Consider the following 18550-nt stretch of genomic DNA (forward strand, 5'->3'; position numbering starts at 1 on the left):
TGTATTTCAGTTATGAGATTTAAAAAATAAAAACAGCATGCTCTAGAGCACTGCACATGCATATTACACTGCTCATTGATTGAATTACAATTTTAAGTGGTACTCTGAGAAGCCATTTGCTTGCTACCTTGAGCTCAAAGGTAAATAAGTAAATATCCAGTGATTTATGCTGGAGATACAGAGGTTGGTGAAAGCTGGTAATATGCTTAGTGGCAGGCAGAATTAGGAGGAGATATGTTGTAGTGAAAGCTTTATATGCCTGTCATTTCTTTGAATTCACTTATTTATGGAGAAAATGCCTAGAAGTGCCAATTTCATACTAATGTATAGAGGCTGTTTTTAGTGGAAATGGGGCTAAACAACTTATTTGCAAATTACTAAAGTTAATTTTTTTATTGCGTTATTATTCAGATACCATAACATTCACACTTTTCAGGTGTACAGTTCAGTGGATTTTAGCATATTTATGAAGACAGGCAATCATCACCACTAAGAATTAAAGGAGAAAATTGCTTTGTAAAATAAGCTCACTTGGTTTGACACATTACCTGCCCATTCTGTAGTACTAATTATAATAGTTTATCGTTGGGCAGATGATTCAGTTTGGGCCAAGAATTTGGAACTTTCTGGAAGTTTTGTTATGACACTTTATTGACTCCTCTATGAGATGAACTCATTTAGTTCTGTCATCTGGATAGGGGCGACCATATTTTGAGCAGGTTGTGATACTGTTTTTTACTATGCTGTAAAGTATTCTGTCTGTAGACACATTGATATAATAGGAAGAGTGTGGTCTCTCTTTTCTTTTTTTTTAAAGACACATTTATTCAGCGTCATGATCAGACTATTACATTTAGCAATCAGCAGCATGGGTGCAAAAAAAAAAAAAAATCTACATTAAAACTCTTTGTTGGAATGCTTTACACTTTCCACAGAACAGAAACTAAAATAACCTGTTATACAATTAGTCACAAATACAGTCCTCAAGTTTTTTGCACATACACATGAGTATTGTCTAAAACATGTCTTCTTTGTAGCAGCTAGGCCCTGCCACCACTGTGCTTGGCTGAGTTCACAAATCTTTTGTAACCTGTAGCTTCCCTGTCACTTCTCTGGCTCTCCTCTCCTGCTAAGCTTTGTTTCCTGGCAGTAATTAAAACCTTCTGCCACTGCCATAGCTACTACTGCTGCTGGAACCACCATAGCCACCTTGGTTTCGTGGTTTGGCAAAGTATTGGCCTCCACCACCATAGGGGCCAGAGCTTCTGCCTCCAAAATTTCCTCCTTTCATGGGTCCAAAATTTGAGGATGGATTGTTGTAATTGCCAAAATCATTATAGCTTCTGCCACCTCCAGAGTTGCTTCCATCATTACCAAATCCCTTATAGCCATCCCCACTGCCACCATATCCACCACCACCTCGACTGCCACCAAAGGAGTGTGGTCTCTATTTAATTAACTAATTAAATTAATAAATTAATTAAAGAAGAGTGTCATCTTTAGAATTCAGGGAGACATGACCTGACCACTTAGCCTTGTTAACTTGGGCAAGTTACTTCTTGCTGAGCCTCAGTTTACACGAGATACTGTAAAATGGTTCAGTGAAGACAACATAGTTGGTTAGACTTGCAGGCTACTTTAGATTCAAATCTCCTGACTTCTGTTTTCAGTTTTCTTTTTTACAGAACTGTTTTTGTTTTAAAATAAATGATTTTTACTCAAAACTTTTTTTTCAGAAAATTTATCAGTCCACAGTATTCTGTTGGTGGTTTACAGAGAATAAAATAAACAAAATCAACATTCTGTATTTGTGGCCCAGGAGAAAGAATGTTTGTTACCGGGACTATTGACCATATATATGAATGCTTCTTTACAAATCTTGTAATTATATTTTAACCAATAAAATAACTAATAGAAATCAGGAAACTTAGCCTTCCTTTGTAAGGTTAAATGGTATGGCTCAGCTTTTGGGGCATAATACTGAGAACTCTCATTTGAGAACTTTTTCTCATAGGGTGAGAATTAGCCTTAGCTAGAAAAAGCAATAGCTGTTGGCTTTGCAGAAGAAAAAATGGTCTAAATATTTTCTACCATTCATGTAACCACAATGCAGAACTGTAATTCAAAGAAAGTTTTATTTTAGCCAAGGGTAATCTTCATTTTGAGAGAATTAACAAGTTCATAATGAAGGACTTTTGTCCTGGACCTTGTGAGGCTTATGTTTTTTACATTGCAAATATATATATATATAGTTTGGATGAAGTAGTTCCTTTATGAAATGGTTTAGCTTTATTTCTTGCAGCATTTTATTATTTTTAACTTTCCAAATACTGTTTACTTCACTGAAAGCTTATAGCATTTTATTTATTTATTTTAAAGATTTTATTTATTTGAGAGAGAGAAAGCATGAGCAGGGGGAGGGGCAGGGGGAGAAGCAGGCTCCTCGCCGAGTAGGGAGCTGAGCAGGGAGCTCGACGCTGGACTCGATCCCAGGACACTGGGATCATGACCTGAGCTGCAGGCAGACGCTTAACCGACTGAGCCACCCAGGCTCCCCTCTTACAGCATTTTATATCCATTCTTTGTGTCTAGGCATTTATGACAACTTGAACTGTGGTCTAAGGTTGCTAGTTTTAAGAATTGTCTAGAGACTGGTGCAGTGTTACTAATTTTGAATGACTAAAGCTTTGAGGGTTTTTGCTTTATTTCCCCTCTCCCATCTCTGTAAACTGTTTCTACTTATGTATAAAGAATTTATCTTCTAATTCAGATTTCTGCAATTTGTGGTCATTCATATAGAATTATTATTTGCAGCTGTCATTTTGTCTTCCAAAATGTTTCATTGAATTAGAATTATGAGAAGTATGAAGTATTTGTTAGGTTTAAGGAAGCATTCTGTTTCATTTTGGGTTTATTTTATTTATAGTTGTCTTTTTTTAGAAGATTTTATTCATTTATTTGACAGAGAGAGAGAGACAGGGAGAGAGAGAACACAAGAGGAGGAGTGGGAGAGGGAGAAACAGGCTTCCCCCTGAGCAGGGAGCCCGACACGGGGCTCGATCCCAGGACCCTGGGATCATGACTGAGCTGAAGGCAGACGCTTAACAACTGAGCCACCCAGGCGCCCCTATTTATAGTCATTTTTAAAAATATATATTTGAATTATTATAGAAACACACAATACAGTTATGTAACCCTACTATCTGGAGAGAATTGCTATTAATCTTTTGGTTGTCTGGTTTTTTGTTGTTGTAGTCATTCTTAAAGAGGTAAAATATCACTTTGCCAGGTAGAAGGAGCTCACATCATTTGGCTTTGAAGCTGAGTAAAATGATAGTCTTTTGTGTTTTTTAACAGAATATCCTGGCAACATGCTGAACTATTTAAAATATGCTGGAGAGCATTTTTTTTTTTTAAATGGGGAGTTGGTGGGTTGATATGGGGTAAATGGCAGCTAAAATAGAAAAACAAGGATACAATTATATTTGCCATTTCTGTGTAGTTAGCAGAACAGACTGTGTCTTTGTCAGTAATTTCCGTGTATATTCCTGAATATCCTGCTTATACTTCTTTAGTCTTTTTCTCTAGAAAGTAAAGGTGGTGGATTCTCATCCTGGACCTAAAGTGTGGAGGCCTGTATAATTTTATTTGTTTTGAGTTGCCATGGAATGTTTATCATGGGAATCACTTTTGGAGAGATTGATCTGATTACATTAAGAAATTTGAAATATTTGTTTTCCAGTTTTGTGGAGAAGTAAATGAGTAACCTCTCTAATTGGGTGACGAAAGTTGGGTCATTGACAGAACCTTGTGACGGTAATTTTCTGTTAATGCTAAAGCAAGGCATTTTTGAGTTCTCTTATCCTTAACTCGCTCTTCTAGAATCCCTAGAGGACCTGTGCAACAGCCCCTCGAGGACCGAATCTTCACTCCTGCTGTCTCGGCTGTGTACAGCACGGTGAGTACCTGAGCTCTGCTGTCGCAGTACCTAACTTCCTGCACGTGAGCCTTTGATATCACAACAATGTTTGTTTGACTGGCATGTGAAAGGTTTTTGGCAAAAGGTTCATTAAAATCCCAAATTGAATTAGGTGTATTTAATATAAGAAAGGTGAATAGGGGGGCGACTGGGTGGCTCAGTTGGTTAAGCGGCTGCCTTCGGCTCAGGTCATGATCCCGGGGTCCTGGGATCGAGCCCTGCATCAGGCTCCCTGCTCCGCGGGAAGCCTGCTTCTCCCTCTCCCTCTGCCTGCCTCTCTGCCTACTTGTGCTCTCTCTCTCTTTCTCTCTGTCAAATAAATAAATAAAACCTTTAAAAAAAAAAAAAAGAAAGGTGAATAGGCTTTTTTCCCCATCATCTTAATAGGTGAGTGTGAAACAAACATTGTCTTAAGGTACATTGGCTCATACACCTGCCGTCTTTTTCCTCCTTTTTCGTCTTTCTGTAAATCCACTTCTGGCCTTGTTGACTCTTTAAGACATTGAGTTTTAATTTTCTTTTTTGATTTAAATTTTTTTTTAATTTTAATATTTAAATGGTTTTAATTTTTTCCCTTCTCTGATTACAAAAAAAAAAACAAAAAATGTTTGGAAATGAGAACACTGGTTTTAATCCAGGAAATTTAATTTTTTATGTTAAATGATTAATTCCAATTCATAAATGAAGGGAAATTTAAAAGGTAGAGGATGAAGGTCATAAAATTAAAAGCAGATTTCAGGTGTCTCACAGTGAACATAAGAGAATTTAGGGAGAACGGAAGAGTCAGACATCTTTTTATTTCAGTTTATCATACCAATAATTCCTCACCCTCCAAGTAGGGTGCTTTAAAGAAACTCAGAGTGGTGAGAAAGAGGAGTAAACAAGTCATTGTAATTTAAAGTGGTATGATAAAGCAATGATTCTTATCCTTTTGGGTTATGAATTACTTTTAGAATCTGAACATAGCCACAATGCTTTCTTCTCAAAAAAGAGCATATACCCAGTGTTTACATATAATTTCAGGATTTCACAAATATGCATTAAACCATTCATCAGCCCAAGGTGTGAAGAACCTTTAATTAGAGATGCAAACGTGCTGTATATGGGAAAGGAAGAGGCCACGTCATTGAGGAAGTGGCTCTAAGCTGGAAGGTATAGAACTTCTCTAGGCAGAGTAGGGAACACAGGGCCTTCTAAGAAGTTAAAATTCAGAGGCATGCGTAATGGAATAGCCAGTAGTCAGCTTAGTGTGGCATTTGTGTTAGGTTTTGTAGCAGAAGTAGAGATGAGATAGTAGATGGGTTTTGGAGGTTTTAAGATTGTTTTGAAGAGGGGCGCCTGGGTGGCTCAGTCGGTTAAGCGACTGCCTTCGGCTCAGGTCTTGATCCTGGAGTCCCGGGATCGAGTCCCGCATCGGGCTCCCTGCTCGGCAGGGAGTCTGCTTCTCCCTCTGACCCTCCTCCCTCTCATGCTCTCTGTCTCTCATTCTCTCTCTCTCAAATAAATAGATAAAATCTTAAAAAAAAAAAAAAAGATTGTTTTGAAGAGTTAAAACTTTATTGTGCAGGAATGGGTAGGATGGTTTCCCTGAAACAAGTCTCAGTTTACACCTATTACAGATCAGTTAACACTTGTAAATTATTTGAACCCCCTGACTGTTAAAATGGACTCCGTTTGGATGACAAATTGCCTGATCATCCTAGTAATTGAGAACCTTCAATTTACATTGAAAAACAGCCTTTAATTTTTTTCTGGCATAAACCTTCTGTAGGCCAAAGGGTTTTGTTTTGTTTTGTTTTGTTAGTACTGACCTTGAGGTCACCTTAATTTTTGTCTGGGGGATGCCTGGGTGGCTCAGTCGGTTAAGCGTCTGCCTTTGGCTCAGGTTAAGATCCCAGAGTCCTGGGATCAAGTCCCCACATCCGGCTCCTTGCTCAGTGGGGAGTCTGCTTCTCCCTCTGCCTGCTGCTCCCCCTGCTTGTGTTCTCTCTCTCTGACAAATAAATAAAATCTTTACAAAAAAATGAATTTTTGTCTGGCAGAACTCTTAAAATATATATTGTTTCCTAATTATAAAAGTACTCTTTGCCATTCAATTAGTATTTTCAAGATTAAGATAAGTAAAAGAAAATGAAAATTTCTAGTAATCTTGAGTGATTTCTAGAAGCAACTACGATAACCATTTCTTTGATATAGTTTCCTTTGTCTTTTTTTCTGTGTTGTAGGCTCTGTGTAAGATATTTGATTCTATTTTGTCAGTTTATATTATGATGTTAGTTAGCTTCTCCTATGCTATTTGACATGTTGTAAATAATAAATGGCTGTCTATTTTGTCATAAGAATTTAATATTCACTGAACATTTGACAAATATTTCTTGAGCTTTTAATGTGTGTCAGGCACTGTTTGGTGTTGTGGATATAGTAGTGAGCAAACCAAACCCACTGTTACTCATAGAGTTTATGCTGGTCTGTGGGATAGAAGGGAAGTAAACAAATATATGTGCAATATAGTAGTGGGTAGGAGTAAGTGTCTTGATGAAAATGAAGTAGTATAAAGGGATGGAGAATGACTGGACAATCCTGGACATTCTGTCTAAAGGCATTTAAGTAGAAAGCTAAGGAGTGAGGGAGTGAGCCTTGCAGATTTCTAGGGAAAGCATATTTCCAGTAGAAGGAACAGTAGTGCAGAGGCCTAGTGGGCAGCAACATGCTTAATGTGGTCTTAGAACTGCAAGGAAACTAGTGTGGTTGGAGTAGAGAGAGGGTGGGAATAGAATTCAGAGAAGTATCTGGAGCATGAGATTATGTGGGGCATTATTTACCATGGTAAGAATTTGGATTTTAATCTAAATGTGATGGAAAGCCTTTAGAAACTTTAAAGCAGTATGTCTGAATTTCCGTTTAAAGGCCATTGTAGTTATTCCATAGAGAGTAGACTGACGAGGGCAGGTGGTTGTGGTGGTGAAGTGGAAGCAAGAAGATGAGTTAAGAGGTTATTATAGTAAAATAGGCAGAAGATGTTGGTGGCTTCCTCTAAGGTGGTACAGAAAAAGAGATGAGTAGTGAAATTTGGTATGCATTTTGAAAGTAGACTCAATAGGATATCGTGAAAGCTTGGATGTGAGATGTGAAAGAAGAGCAAAGGGTGTTGTTAGGGATTTAGCTTGAGTAGCTGAATGAATGTGGTACTTTTCATGCAGATGAACACTGGGTGAGGACCAGGGTTTTTGTTGAGAAAAATCAATAGATGTAAACATTATTTAGGTGAGAAGTTAAACATTAGGTTGTTTCTAATATTTCCTATTAGAAATAACTTATTTGAATTTAAAGCCTTTTCTGAATTTTGGATTATTTTTGTAGAATAACTTCCTAGAAAAGAAATTATTGAGTTAAAGTGTTAGACGTGTTTTTGAAATTCCTTGTAATTGAAGACATGTGACTTTGGAAACTTAGGACTTTGGAGAGGAGGTTATCCAAATCCTGTGAATGATAGCACAGTGCCTGCTACAGAGTTTACATGCTATGTTTTGAAACAAAGGTTTTGAATTTTTTTTTGAGTTAGATCAAATTCGACTTTTACTGTTTGAAGCCACTGCCATATATATAGTCCTTTAGTCAATGAAAAAAGTGGGTGCACCAATTATATATAGTGCCTATTCTGGAAGGATAAGCGATTTTATTTTAGGCAGTAAAAAGTTACCTTAAAATATGGCAGTCTTCACTTTTTTGATCAGCTGTTTCCATTCTTAGCAATTTAAGTCTCTGCCTCACTTCTACAGTGTTGTGCACATTAACTGAATGAGTAGTGACCAGGTGTTTTGACATTTTTAATCCCCCTTCTTCTCAGCCCCAAGATTATGTATTGGTCACCATTTCTCTAGTGTCTAAGTCCATTAGCATCCTTTCTCTGTCATAAAATAAAGGCTAACCCTCAGTTCACCTCCTCCTGTCTCACCATATGGTGCCCATATGTCACTTTAATTGAGTTGGTTGAATTCCTTGAAAGGCAAACATGAATCCTGGCCAGTCTTAAAAAATTATACAATCAAAGATTTTACTTTTTTATGTCTGTTATGCAGACTTTATGTCCTTATGTCAGCATTTCAGATAGGTTTTCTGCTGATAAACAAGCATCAAAAGGACTTTTTTTTTTTTTTAAAGATCTATTTATTTTAGAGAGGTGGGTGGGGTGAGTGGGAGAGGGAGAGAGAATCTTGGCAGTCTCCGTGCTGAGTGTGGAGCCTGACATGGGTCTCAGTCCCAGGACGCTGAGATCATGAACTGAGACGAAACCAAGAGTTGGATGCTTAATCAGCTACATCACCCAGGTGCCCCAGAACTCAATTTTTATAATGCTGTCATGTTACATGTTTTAGGCTGATTATCATTTATTTATTTATTTTAGCATGATTTATAGAAGTTTCTCTTTGGAACATTTCTCAGGGAGGGGAGAGATACTTTTGTCATTTTTCTTTATTAATAGCCATAATTACATGAGAGTGATTGATTATATGAACAAAAAAAGAATAAAGCCACTAGTTTTTAAGCTCTAGTAAGAGAAATATATATTATATGGTAGAGAGGAAATGGCAAAACTGAAGAGGAATGAGCTAATTTCAAGTATTTTATTAATAGCTCTCTTAATTGGCATGCTTCTGAAAAATAAACTATGAAATTTTACCATGTTGTATATTTTTGGCTTAATATTTTATTTAGAGAAATTAGATTTTATGACTGTTAAGCCACTATTATTTTTTTAAGTGGGCTCCATGCCAGCATGGATCCCAACATGGGGCTTGAACTCATCACCCTGAGATCAAGACCCGAGCTGAGATCAGGAGTTGGTTGCTTAACCCACCGAGCCACCCAGGTTCCCCTAAGCCAGTGTTTTAAGTATAATTGCAGAAATAAACTTAATACAGAATTTCTGGAATAATGACTTTACTACAAGAAGCAGCAATCATACATACTCTGGTGGATTGGAAGAGTTGTATTATTAACTGTTTCTGCAAAATTCCTATAAATAATTTAATCTGAATGAATTTCTCCTTAATGCTGTAACATTTCATGATCCTTTTTAGCCAGCTTATACTTTTAAAGTCTTTATTCTTTCATACTGTAGTTCTGTGACATCAAATTAGAAAATAATGCTTTTACGTTTTTTCCAGTGACTGATAAATACTGAGTAGGCTAACATGTCAGTGGAGATACCTGCACGGGGACAAAATTTAGCATGAGTCGATCCATACTCCTTAGACAGTTGTATCCAGCAAGATGGAAATCCACTTAATTGTCCTATAATCCAACCCAGAATGGCAATCCATTTTTTCCCCCCAGTGGTAAATATGCCAGTTGAACTGATGATTTGTTTATATAGACTTTATTTTTAAAAACAGCTTTATTGGGGTATATTTGACATACAGTATATATAGTGCTAATGATTTACATATATCTAAAGTGTATAATTTGGTAAGTTTTAACATATGTATAGACCCATGAAAACCTTTGCTACAATCAAAATTAACACGCATCATTCTTAAAAGTTTCTTCATTCCTCTTTGTAATCTTTCCTTTTCACCTTTGGTCTGCTTTCTGTTGTTATGGATTCATTTTTTAGACCTTTATTAGAAACTATAATAGGAAAAGGAATAATGCAGTAGGTGCTGGTTGTTTTTTGACTTTTTGTCACTCAGGTTAATTATTTTGAGATATTTCCATGTTGTATTTATCGGTAGCTTCTTCCTGGGGAAAAAAGTAAACTTTATTATTACTATTATTATTATTATTATTATCTTTAGAAAAAGTAAACTTTAGGCTTAAAATTTAGGGCTGACATAATCACATGTTCTATATATTCTTCCCCCACCCCAAGGATAGAGTTTGGTTTTCATTAAACATAATGAAAATCATGTGATTATACAATTTGGTTGTTTTCTTTTTTAATACAGCATTGTATCATAAATAATTTCCCATGTTATTACATAACATTTATAAACATTATAAGCACAAACAGAAGTTTAAGTATCATGTCAATGAGGTGAACCATAATTTACATAATGAGTAAATTAAAAAACTCGTGTTTGGCTTAAAGATTCCTTTATTTTCTGTTTTAAATAATTTTGTGATAAATGCATATGCATAAATAAAATACATACACATATATGTGCATATTTTTGTCTGTTTAAATAGGATTATTTCCTTAGGCTAAGATTCTCAAAAGTAGCCTTAGTATGTTAAAATAACACACACTTTAAAGATACTTAATATTTTTGACATGTGATACAGTTATTGGCAGGTTATGTTGTGGCAAACAGTATAGGAGTGTATCCATTTCATTGTATCTTGACTTTCAGGTGTTCCCATTTTTAAACATAAATATTTAATTTATTTAGAGCGTGAGTAGGGGGAGGGGCAGAGAGAGAAGGAGAAAGAATCTCAAGCAGATTCTTTGCTGAGCACAGACCCATAGTGGGGCTCAATCTTACGACCCTGAGGTCATGACCTGAGCCGAAATTAAGTCTGTTGCCTAACCTACTGAGCCACCCAGGTGCCCCCAGGTGTTCCCATTTTCAGTTGTGTTTGCTAACTTGATTGGTCAAAAGTGCTATTTCACAGTCCACAAAGGAGAAAATCAGCAGGTTTTAAGTGGCTGTGGAAGAATGTTTAACATTGGTAAATGATGTCATATTTTGTCTCTAAAATTTGCAAAGTTTTAATTCATACCCATTTCTCAGTTGTAGAAATGTAATAATTAGGAATGTTTTGGGACTTTTCAAAAGTAATTTTTTTTCCCATTCAATATTTTTACATTATGGACTATAGAAAAGGAATGAAATTTTCCTGTTAGTTGTGACAAAAAGGATTTTGTTGTAAGAAGATTGTAGTTTTACAATTATTGTTGTTGTCACTTTTCTCCAATAGCATTGCTGATATGTGATCATAATTAGAAATCCAGATTTTTGGGTTTGAAATTTAAATAAAAGATGAAAATCACATTCAGATATTTCCTTTTTTAAATAAAATTGTGGTAAAATATGCTTAACATAAAATTTACCATCTTAATCATTTTATTTTTAAAATTAATTTTTAAATGTTTGTTTAATATGTACTCCCAGCATGGGGCTCGAACTCACAACCCCAAGATCAAGGGCCACATGCTCTGACTGAGCCAGCTAGGCATTCCCCCATCTTAATCATTTTAAAGTTGTACTAATACATTCACATTTTTGTGCAGTCCCATCACCATCCATCCCTAAAAGTCTTCATTTTAAAAACTGAAACTCTGCCTCTTAGAACAACTACAACTATTCTATGACAACTCCTCATTACCCTTCCCCTGAGTCTCTGGAAACCACCATTCTACTTTCTGTGTCTATGATTTTGACTACTATAAGTAGCTTGTGTAAGTGGAATTATACAGTATTTTTCTTTTTGTGACTGTTTTTTTTCACTTAGCATAATGTCCTCAGTGTTCATCCATGTTGTAGCAGGTGTCAGAATGGCCTTCTTTTTGAGTCATGTGGTTATCCAGTTTTCCCAGCACCCTTTGTTCACAAGACTCTCTTTCCTATTGAATGGTCCTGGCATCCTTGTTGAACGTCATGTGAGCATATGAGCGAGTATTTATTTTTGGTCCCTGTATTCTCTTCTATTGGTCTGTATGTCTGTGTTTATGCCAAAACCACACTACTTTTTATTACTGTAGCTTTGTAGTAAGTTTTGAAATCAGGAAATGTGAGTTTTTCAGTTTTGTTCTTTTTTAAGATTGTTTTGTCAATTTGAACTGTCTTGAAATTCCACATAAATTTTAGGATGGATTTTTCTGTTTCCGTAAAAAACATCATTGGGATTTTGGTAGGGGTTGCATTAGATCTATAGATCACTTTCAGCAGTATTGACATCTTAACAATATTAAATCTTTCAATCTATGAACATGAGATGTGTTTTCATACATTTATGTCTTTAATTTCTTTCAGTGCCGTTTTATATTTTTCATTGTAGAATTCTTTCACATTTTTTGTAAACTTCTAAGTATTTTATTCTTTCTAAGGCTATTATAAATGGAATTGTTTTGCTCATTTCTTTTTCAGATTGTTCATTGCTCATGTATAGAAATTCAACTGATATTTGTGTGTTGATGTCATATCTTGCTGCTTTCCTGAATTCATTTGTTATTCTGACAGTTTTCTTGTGGAATCTCTAGCGTTTTCTACATAGAAGATCATATCTCAAACAAATAATTTTACTTCTTTTTCAGTTCACATGTCTTTTATATCTTATTCTTGCCTAATTGTTCTGGCTAGGGTTTCGATACTGTGTTGAAAAGAAGTGGTGAAAGCAGGCATCCTTGCTTTGTTTCTGATTTTATAGGAGAAGCCTCAGTCTTTTGCCATTGAGTATGAAGTTTGCTGTGGGTCTTTCATACATAGCTTTTATTTTTTTTTTATTTTTATTTTTTTAATTTAATTTTTATTTTTTTTAATTATTATTTTTTAAAGATTTTATTTATTTATTTGACAGAGACAGAGACAGCGAGAGCAGGAACACAAGCAGGGGGAGTGGGAGAGGGAGAAGCAGGCTTCCTGCTGAGCCGGGAGCCCGATGTGGGACTCGGATCCCAGGACCCTGGGATCATGACCTGAGCCGAAGGCAGTCACTCAACCAACTGAGCCACCCAGGCGCCCCATACATAGCTTTTATTATGTTGAGATAGTTTCCTTCTATTTTTAGTTTGTTGAGTCTTTTTTTATCATGAAAGCATGGTGAAGTTTTTTCTGATCAGGTGGGTTTTCTCCTTCATGTTGTTGATATGGTATATTATACTGATTGATTTTTATATATTGAACTGCCCTTGCATATCAGGAATAAATCCCACTTGGTCATGATATGTAATCCATCTAATATGCTATTGGATTCTGTTTACTAGTATTGTGTGTCTTTTGTTGTTGTTTTTGTTTTTTGTGGGTTTTTTTTTTTGAGGGTTTTTGCATTGTTATTGATCTGTCATTTTGTAGTGTCTTTATCTGGCTTTGATATCAGGATCATGCTGGCCTCATAGAATGAGTTAGGAAGTATTTCCTCCTCTTCAGTTTCTTGGAAAAGTTTGAGAAGAATTGGTATTACTTCTTGTTTACATGTTTGGTAGCCTTTTCCAATGAAGCCATCAAGTCCAGGGCTTTTCTTTTTTTTTTTTTTGGAAGTTTTTTGAGTACTGATTAATTTTCCTTAACCTAGTTACTTGTCTATTCAGATTTTCTGTTTCTTTGTGATTTAGTCTTTGTAGATTTTGTGTTTCTAGGAATTTGTTTATTTCACCTAGGTTTTCCAGTTTGTTGGTGTTTAGTTATTTTCCTAATATTGGCCTTTGATTCAATGTTCAACTCAGAATTGTCTAATCACTTGAAAAAATCTAGGTCAGTGGTTCTCAGCTAGAGATGCTTTTGCCCTCCAGGGACATTTGGCAATGTCTGGAGACATTTTTCATTGTCACAATCTGGTGCAGGAGTGGGGAAGGAATGCCTGTGGCATTTGAAGGCTAGAGACCAAGGATGCAGTTAAACATCCCAAAGTGCACAGGACAGCCTCATAACAAAAATTATCCAACCCAGGGCGCCTGGGTGGCTCAGTTGGTTAGGCGACTGCCTTCGGCTCAGGTCATGATCCTGGAGTCCCTGGATCGAGTCCCGCATCGGGCTCCCTGCTCGGCGGGGAGTCTGTTTCTCCCTCTGACCCTCCCCCCTCTCATGTGCTCTCTCTCTCTCTCAAAAAAAAAAAAAAAAAAAAAAAATCCAACCCAAAATGTCAGTAATGCCATGGCTGAGCAACCCTGATTTCTGTTTTACTTAAATGTTAGTTAACATTATTAAGATTACTTAAAATTGGGGTGCCTGGGTGGCTCAGTCAGTTAAGCATCTGCCTTCAGCTCAGGTCATGATCCCAGGGTCCTGGGATCGAGCCCCACATCGGGCTCCTTGCTCTGCGGGAAGCCTGCTTCTCCCTCTCCCACTCCCCCTGCTTGTGTTCCTTCTCTTACTGTGTCATTCTCTGTCAAATAAATAAATAAAATCTTTTTTTAAAAAAAAGATTACTTAAAATTGTTAACAATCCAGCTAGTATTTGTAGAATACCTACTATGTACTGTATTACTTCTGGGAGAAAAACATTGATATGAAAGTAAAAACTAATGAAAATTGTAGTAAGTACTTTGAAGGAGATACACAGGATATAAAATTAATAAGAGTAGTTCTTTTTTTTTTTTTTTAAGATTTTATTTATTTGAGAGAGAGACAGAAAGCACGAGCAGGGCAGAGGGAGAGGGACAAGCAGACTCCCGGTGGAGCAGGGAGCCCGACATGGGGGCTCGATCCCAGGACCCTGGGATCATGACCTGAGCTGAAGGCAGACGTTTAACTGACTGAGCTACCAGGTGCCCCGATAACCGAGTAATTCTTAATTAGCTATGAGTGGGAAGCTTGAGAAGGTAGCATTTTAGGATATCTGAACCATGAAGAGAATTCAACCCTTCATGGATAGGGAGGAAATGCGTGAACCTTCCAGATAGATTTTCAGAGGCTCTAAGGCATTCAGATGAGTAAAGCTCTCCTGTTGGTGGGAAGCTCAGTGCTCTGGAGACAGGATGGTGGGAACTGGTGCTGTCCATTAAAATCATGCCTGTTCAGCACTTGAAATGTGGCTAATGCGACCGAGGAGCTGAGTTTTCAGTTTTATTTAATTTTTCATTCGTTGAAATTTAAATAGCTGCTTGTGGTGATCATATTGAAATTGCAGCTCTAGAGAGTGACAAAGTTTATATCATGATAATTTTATAAGGTTCCTAAAAGGCATTTGGATTTTATTTGGCATGCAGGAGCCATTGAAGGATTTCAAATATGGATCTAACATGATTAAGATTTAAATAATAAAAATACTTTGATATTTATGGTATTAGTGGATAAATTGGAATTTACAGTTTACATGGGGGGCAGAATGGATAGTAGTTAAATGTGGCTAACTGGCTCCAGAATCCCACCAGTTGAATTCAGATCCTGGTGCTTTCACATAGCAGTTGTGTGTGTCATTGAGCAAGTTGCTTAACTCGTTTGTACCTCAGTTTCCTTCCTCATTAATAAAATGGAGATAGCTATTACATTCATCTCAAAAGGTATTATGAAAGTTAAATGAGACAAATCCATTTAAAACTGATAAAGCCTGATATGTAATCATCATTCGGTATTTAACAGCAACTGCTGCCCCTGTCACCACTCTGGTTTTACCACTATTACCACAAGAACCAGGGAACTACTAACTGCTCTTATCATCCCTTTGAAATGACATCTGAACAAGCTTAATGTAGTGTTAGATAAAATGCTTTTGTTTTCCATTTTAATAATGTGGCTTTTAAAACTTTAGTATCACACAAGATAATCTTTGGAATGTCTAAGTTTATTAAAATAGGAAAGTAAGCTCTTTCCTTTAATAAACTAATGTACATTTTAGAAAACTAAGAAAATTAGGGGATAAAAGACTTGTAGTGTCATTACCCATGTGTTAAATACTGTTAACTCTTTTTATATTTCCTCCTTTTGGTCAGTAACTGCCATACTGTTAGACACATTGCTTTATTTTTAATGATTTAATACAAATTTTTTTGGCTAAAATAATTGAATTTTAACAATGTTGCCAGGAATTATTGTAATTAGAGATTATTGTCACCTTATTTTTATAAATTGGTTGTAAAAGTAACAAAAATTGGCATTATAGAAAGGTAGTCAGTTGAGCTAAGGTGTGTATTTTATTTCCATGTAGAAGTTTATTTTTTTATTGAAATGTAATTGACATATAACATTGTAAATTTGAGACATACAACCTGATAATTTGATATACTTATATATTGCAATATGATTATCACCATTGCCTTAGCTAACACCTCCATCATGTCACATAATTATCATTCTTTTTTTGTGGTGAGAATATATAAGGTCTAGTCTTTTAACAACTTTCAAGTATGTAATACAGTATTGTTAACTATAATCACCATGCTGTGCATTAGATCCCAGAATCTTTGTTCAGCATTTCCCCAATTCCTCAAGCTCTAGCCCTGGGTAATCACCATTCTACTCTTTGTGTCTATGAGTTTGTTTTATATTCCACATATATGTACTATCATAAAGTATTGGTCTTTGTCTGACTGACTTTCACTTAGCATAATGCCTTCAAGATCTATCCATTTTGTCTCAAATGGCAGATTTCCTTCTTTTTTTATGGCTGAATAATAAGTGTGTGTATGTATACCATATCTTCTTTATCCATTCATCTGATGTTGAAGTTGTTTCCATATCTTACCTGTTGTGAATAGTGCTGCAATAAACATGGAATGCATTTATTTATTTATTTATTTTAAGAGAGGGAGGGATGGGAAGGGGCACAGGAAGAGGGAGAGAGACTCAGGCTCCACACCCAGCGTGGAGCTCCACGAAGGGCTAATCTCACGACTCCCAAGATTATGACCTGAGCTGCAATCCAGAGTTGGATGTTTAACTGACTGAGCCACCAGGCCCCCAGAGTGCACTTATCTTTTTGATACCTTGTTTTCATTTCCTTTGGATATATACCCAGATGTGGGATTGCTGAGTCATAGAGCCCAGCTGAATGTAAGCCTTGTATTATTTTTTAAAAAATAATGTTTCCACGCAACATGGAACTCAGACTCACGATCAGGAATCAGATGTTCCACTGACTGAGCCAGCTAGGCACTCCAAGCTTTTTATTATTTTGAGAGATTACCTTGGATTGAATTTTATAAAAATTTATAAAATATCTAGGATTGAATATATTTCATCATTTCCTTAATTCTTCCTGGGCTCCCCTTTTACTAATATCTTCAGAATTTTTTTTTTTAAGATTTTATTTATTTATTTGACAGAGAGAGACACAGCGAGAGAGGGAACATAAGCAGGGGGAGTGAGAAAGGGAGAAGCACGCTTCCTGGGGAGCAGGGAGCTCGACACAGGGCTCAATCCCAGTATCCTGGGATCACGAAGGCAGACGCTTAACGACTGAGCCACCCGGGCACCCTAAACTCATTCTTAACTTTCACTAATAACATCACTCTCCTTTAGACAGATCTCACAGTCAGCCTCATCAAATACTTATGAAATGCTGACTACAGCTGCTTCTGCTGCATTTTGTTTTTAAAAATATGTTAATTAGGCCCAGTCTTTTTTCTGTATTGACTTTCTAAACATGGAATAGGTTTATTTATCTGTTGTAAAATTTAAAATGTTTGAAGTTACTTTTCTGTGGCATTATAAACACAACTGAACAACTGGCCTCTTGGAGCTAGTTATCAAGGCTTAAATATTGGAAATGTGGCAGAATTACAAAGAATAATTGAGATAAACATAGTTTAGTAAATGTTTATTGAGTGATCATTGTGTTCAAGGTCTTGTGTCAGATAATATAGAAAAATGATGGTGGATACTGTGATTCTTGTCTTAAAGAGTTCTTACTTTACCAGGCAAGATGGTAATACATTGTTTTAAGTACATATTGGAAACTGAGTAGGACACATTAATGACTTTATAAATTAGTACAAATATATGTAATTAAATAGTAAGTAACATTTACTGGTAGAGTTATCATGGGTTCTCATTAGGCAGAAGTACATGGAGTAGTGGAGCATATAATTGTTCATCAGAGAAGTAAGAGGACTAGAGGAATTTTCAGCCAACAAATGCAGATGGGCAGAAGGTTTGGACTCTACCTTTGTGGAAGTAGAGATAAATGAACATATTCGAGTTAAGTCCTTTAAACTTGATGATGAGAGTACTGCTCCACAGTGTAATAAGGTATGAAATGTGTATAAGAATTGACCACACATGATCAGAGGAGTGGACTATGGGGAAACTGGTTTATAGAACATTTTCTTCACTTGATGAGCACTTACTATGCACCAGACACTATTCTAAGCACTTTACTTGCATTAACTTATTTAATCCTTATAGCAAAGGTATGTGGTAAGTATAATTATGCCCCCTTTATTAGTTGGGAAAACAGATGCAGAGATGAAAAATCTTGCTCAACTTCATCTAGCAAGTAAGTGTAAAGGCTGGATTTGAACTCAGGTGGATGTTTAACATTTATTGAGTGATAATTGTGTCCCAGACACCATCCTAGGTGCTATACATGCATTGCACTGTTTAATCCTTAGGACAACTTTCATTTACAATTAAGGAAATGGACTCAGAGAATTTGGGTAATTTGAATACAGGTCTGTCTATCTTCACAACTCATGTGAAGTACTACATTTTACTGTGTGGGAAGCTGCCCTTTTTTGTTGTTGTTGAAAGATCAGGACTCTTGATCATTTCATGAAAGCTATGGATCTACTTTGCAGAACAGTGAACATATAAACATGCATGTTTTTATTGCAGTTTTAAGAGAGTCCAAGGATCCTTTGAATGTAGCGAAAGGACCCTCCCTTACAAGATTCCTTGCTCTAGTCTAGATTATGTTTCCTTTGCAGGGGTGCTCTGTTGCACTCTGGTCCTGATTCTTAGTATAGGGAAGTAG

The 18550-nt window shown here is 36.3% G+C and overlaps 1 protein-coding gene across 17 annotated transcripts in view; it reads left to right on the forward strand.

Moving 5' to 3' along the window:
• Nucleotides 1-18550, forward strand: part of EIF4G3 (eukaryotic translation initiation factor 4 gamma 3) — a 338664-nt gene that overhangs the window by 90777 nt on the left and 229337 nt on the right. For all 17 annotated transcript variants that reach the window (XM_064589818.1, XM_064589816.1, XM_064589800.1 and 14 more), the window contains exon 2: nt 3883-3958. In XM_064589818.1, coding sequence (XP_064445888.1) covers nt 3883-3958 — 76 coding nt within the window. The remainder of the gene's footprint in view (nt 1-3882; nt 3959-18550) is intronic.

The sequence above is a fragment of the Mirounga angustirostris genome, unplaced genomic scaffold, assembly GCF_029215605.1.
Source record: "Mirounga angustirostris isolate CCGP_5_RB_7025 unplaced genomic scaffold, mMirAng1.0.hap1 SCAF_4, whole genome shotgun sequence".
Lineage (NCBI taxonomy): Eukaryota > Metazoa > Chordata > Mammalia > Carnivora > Phocidae > Mirounga > Mirounga angustirostris.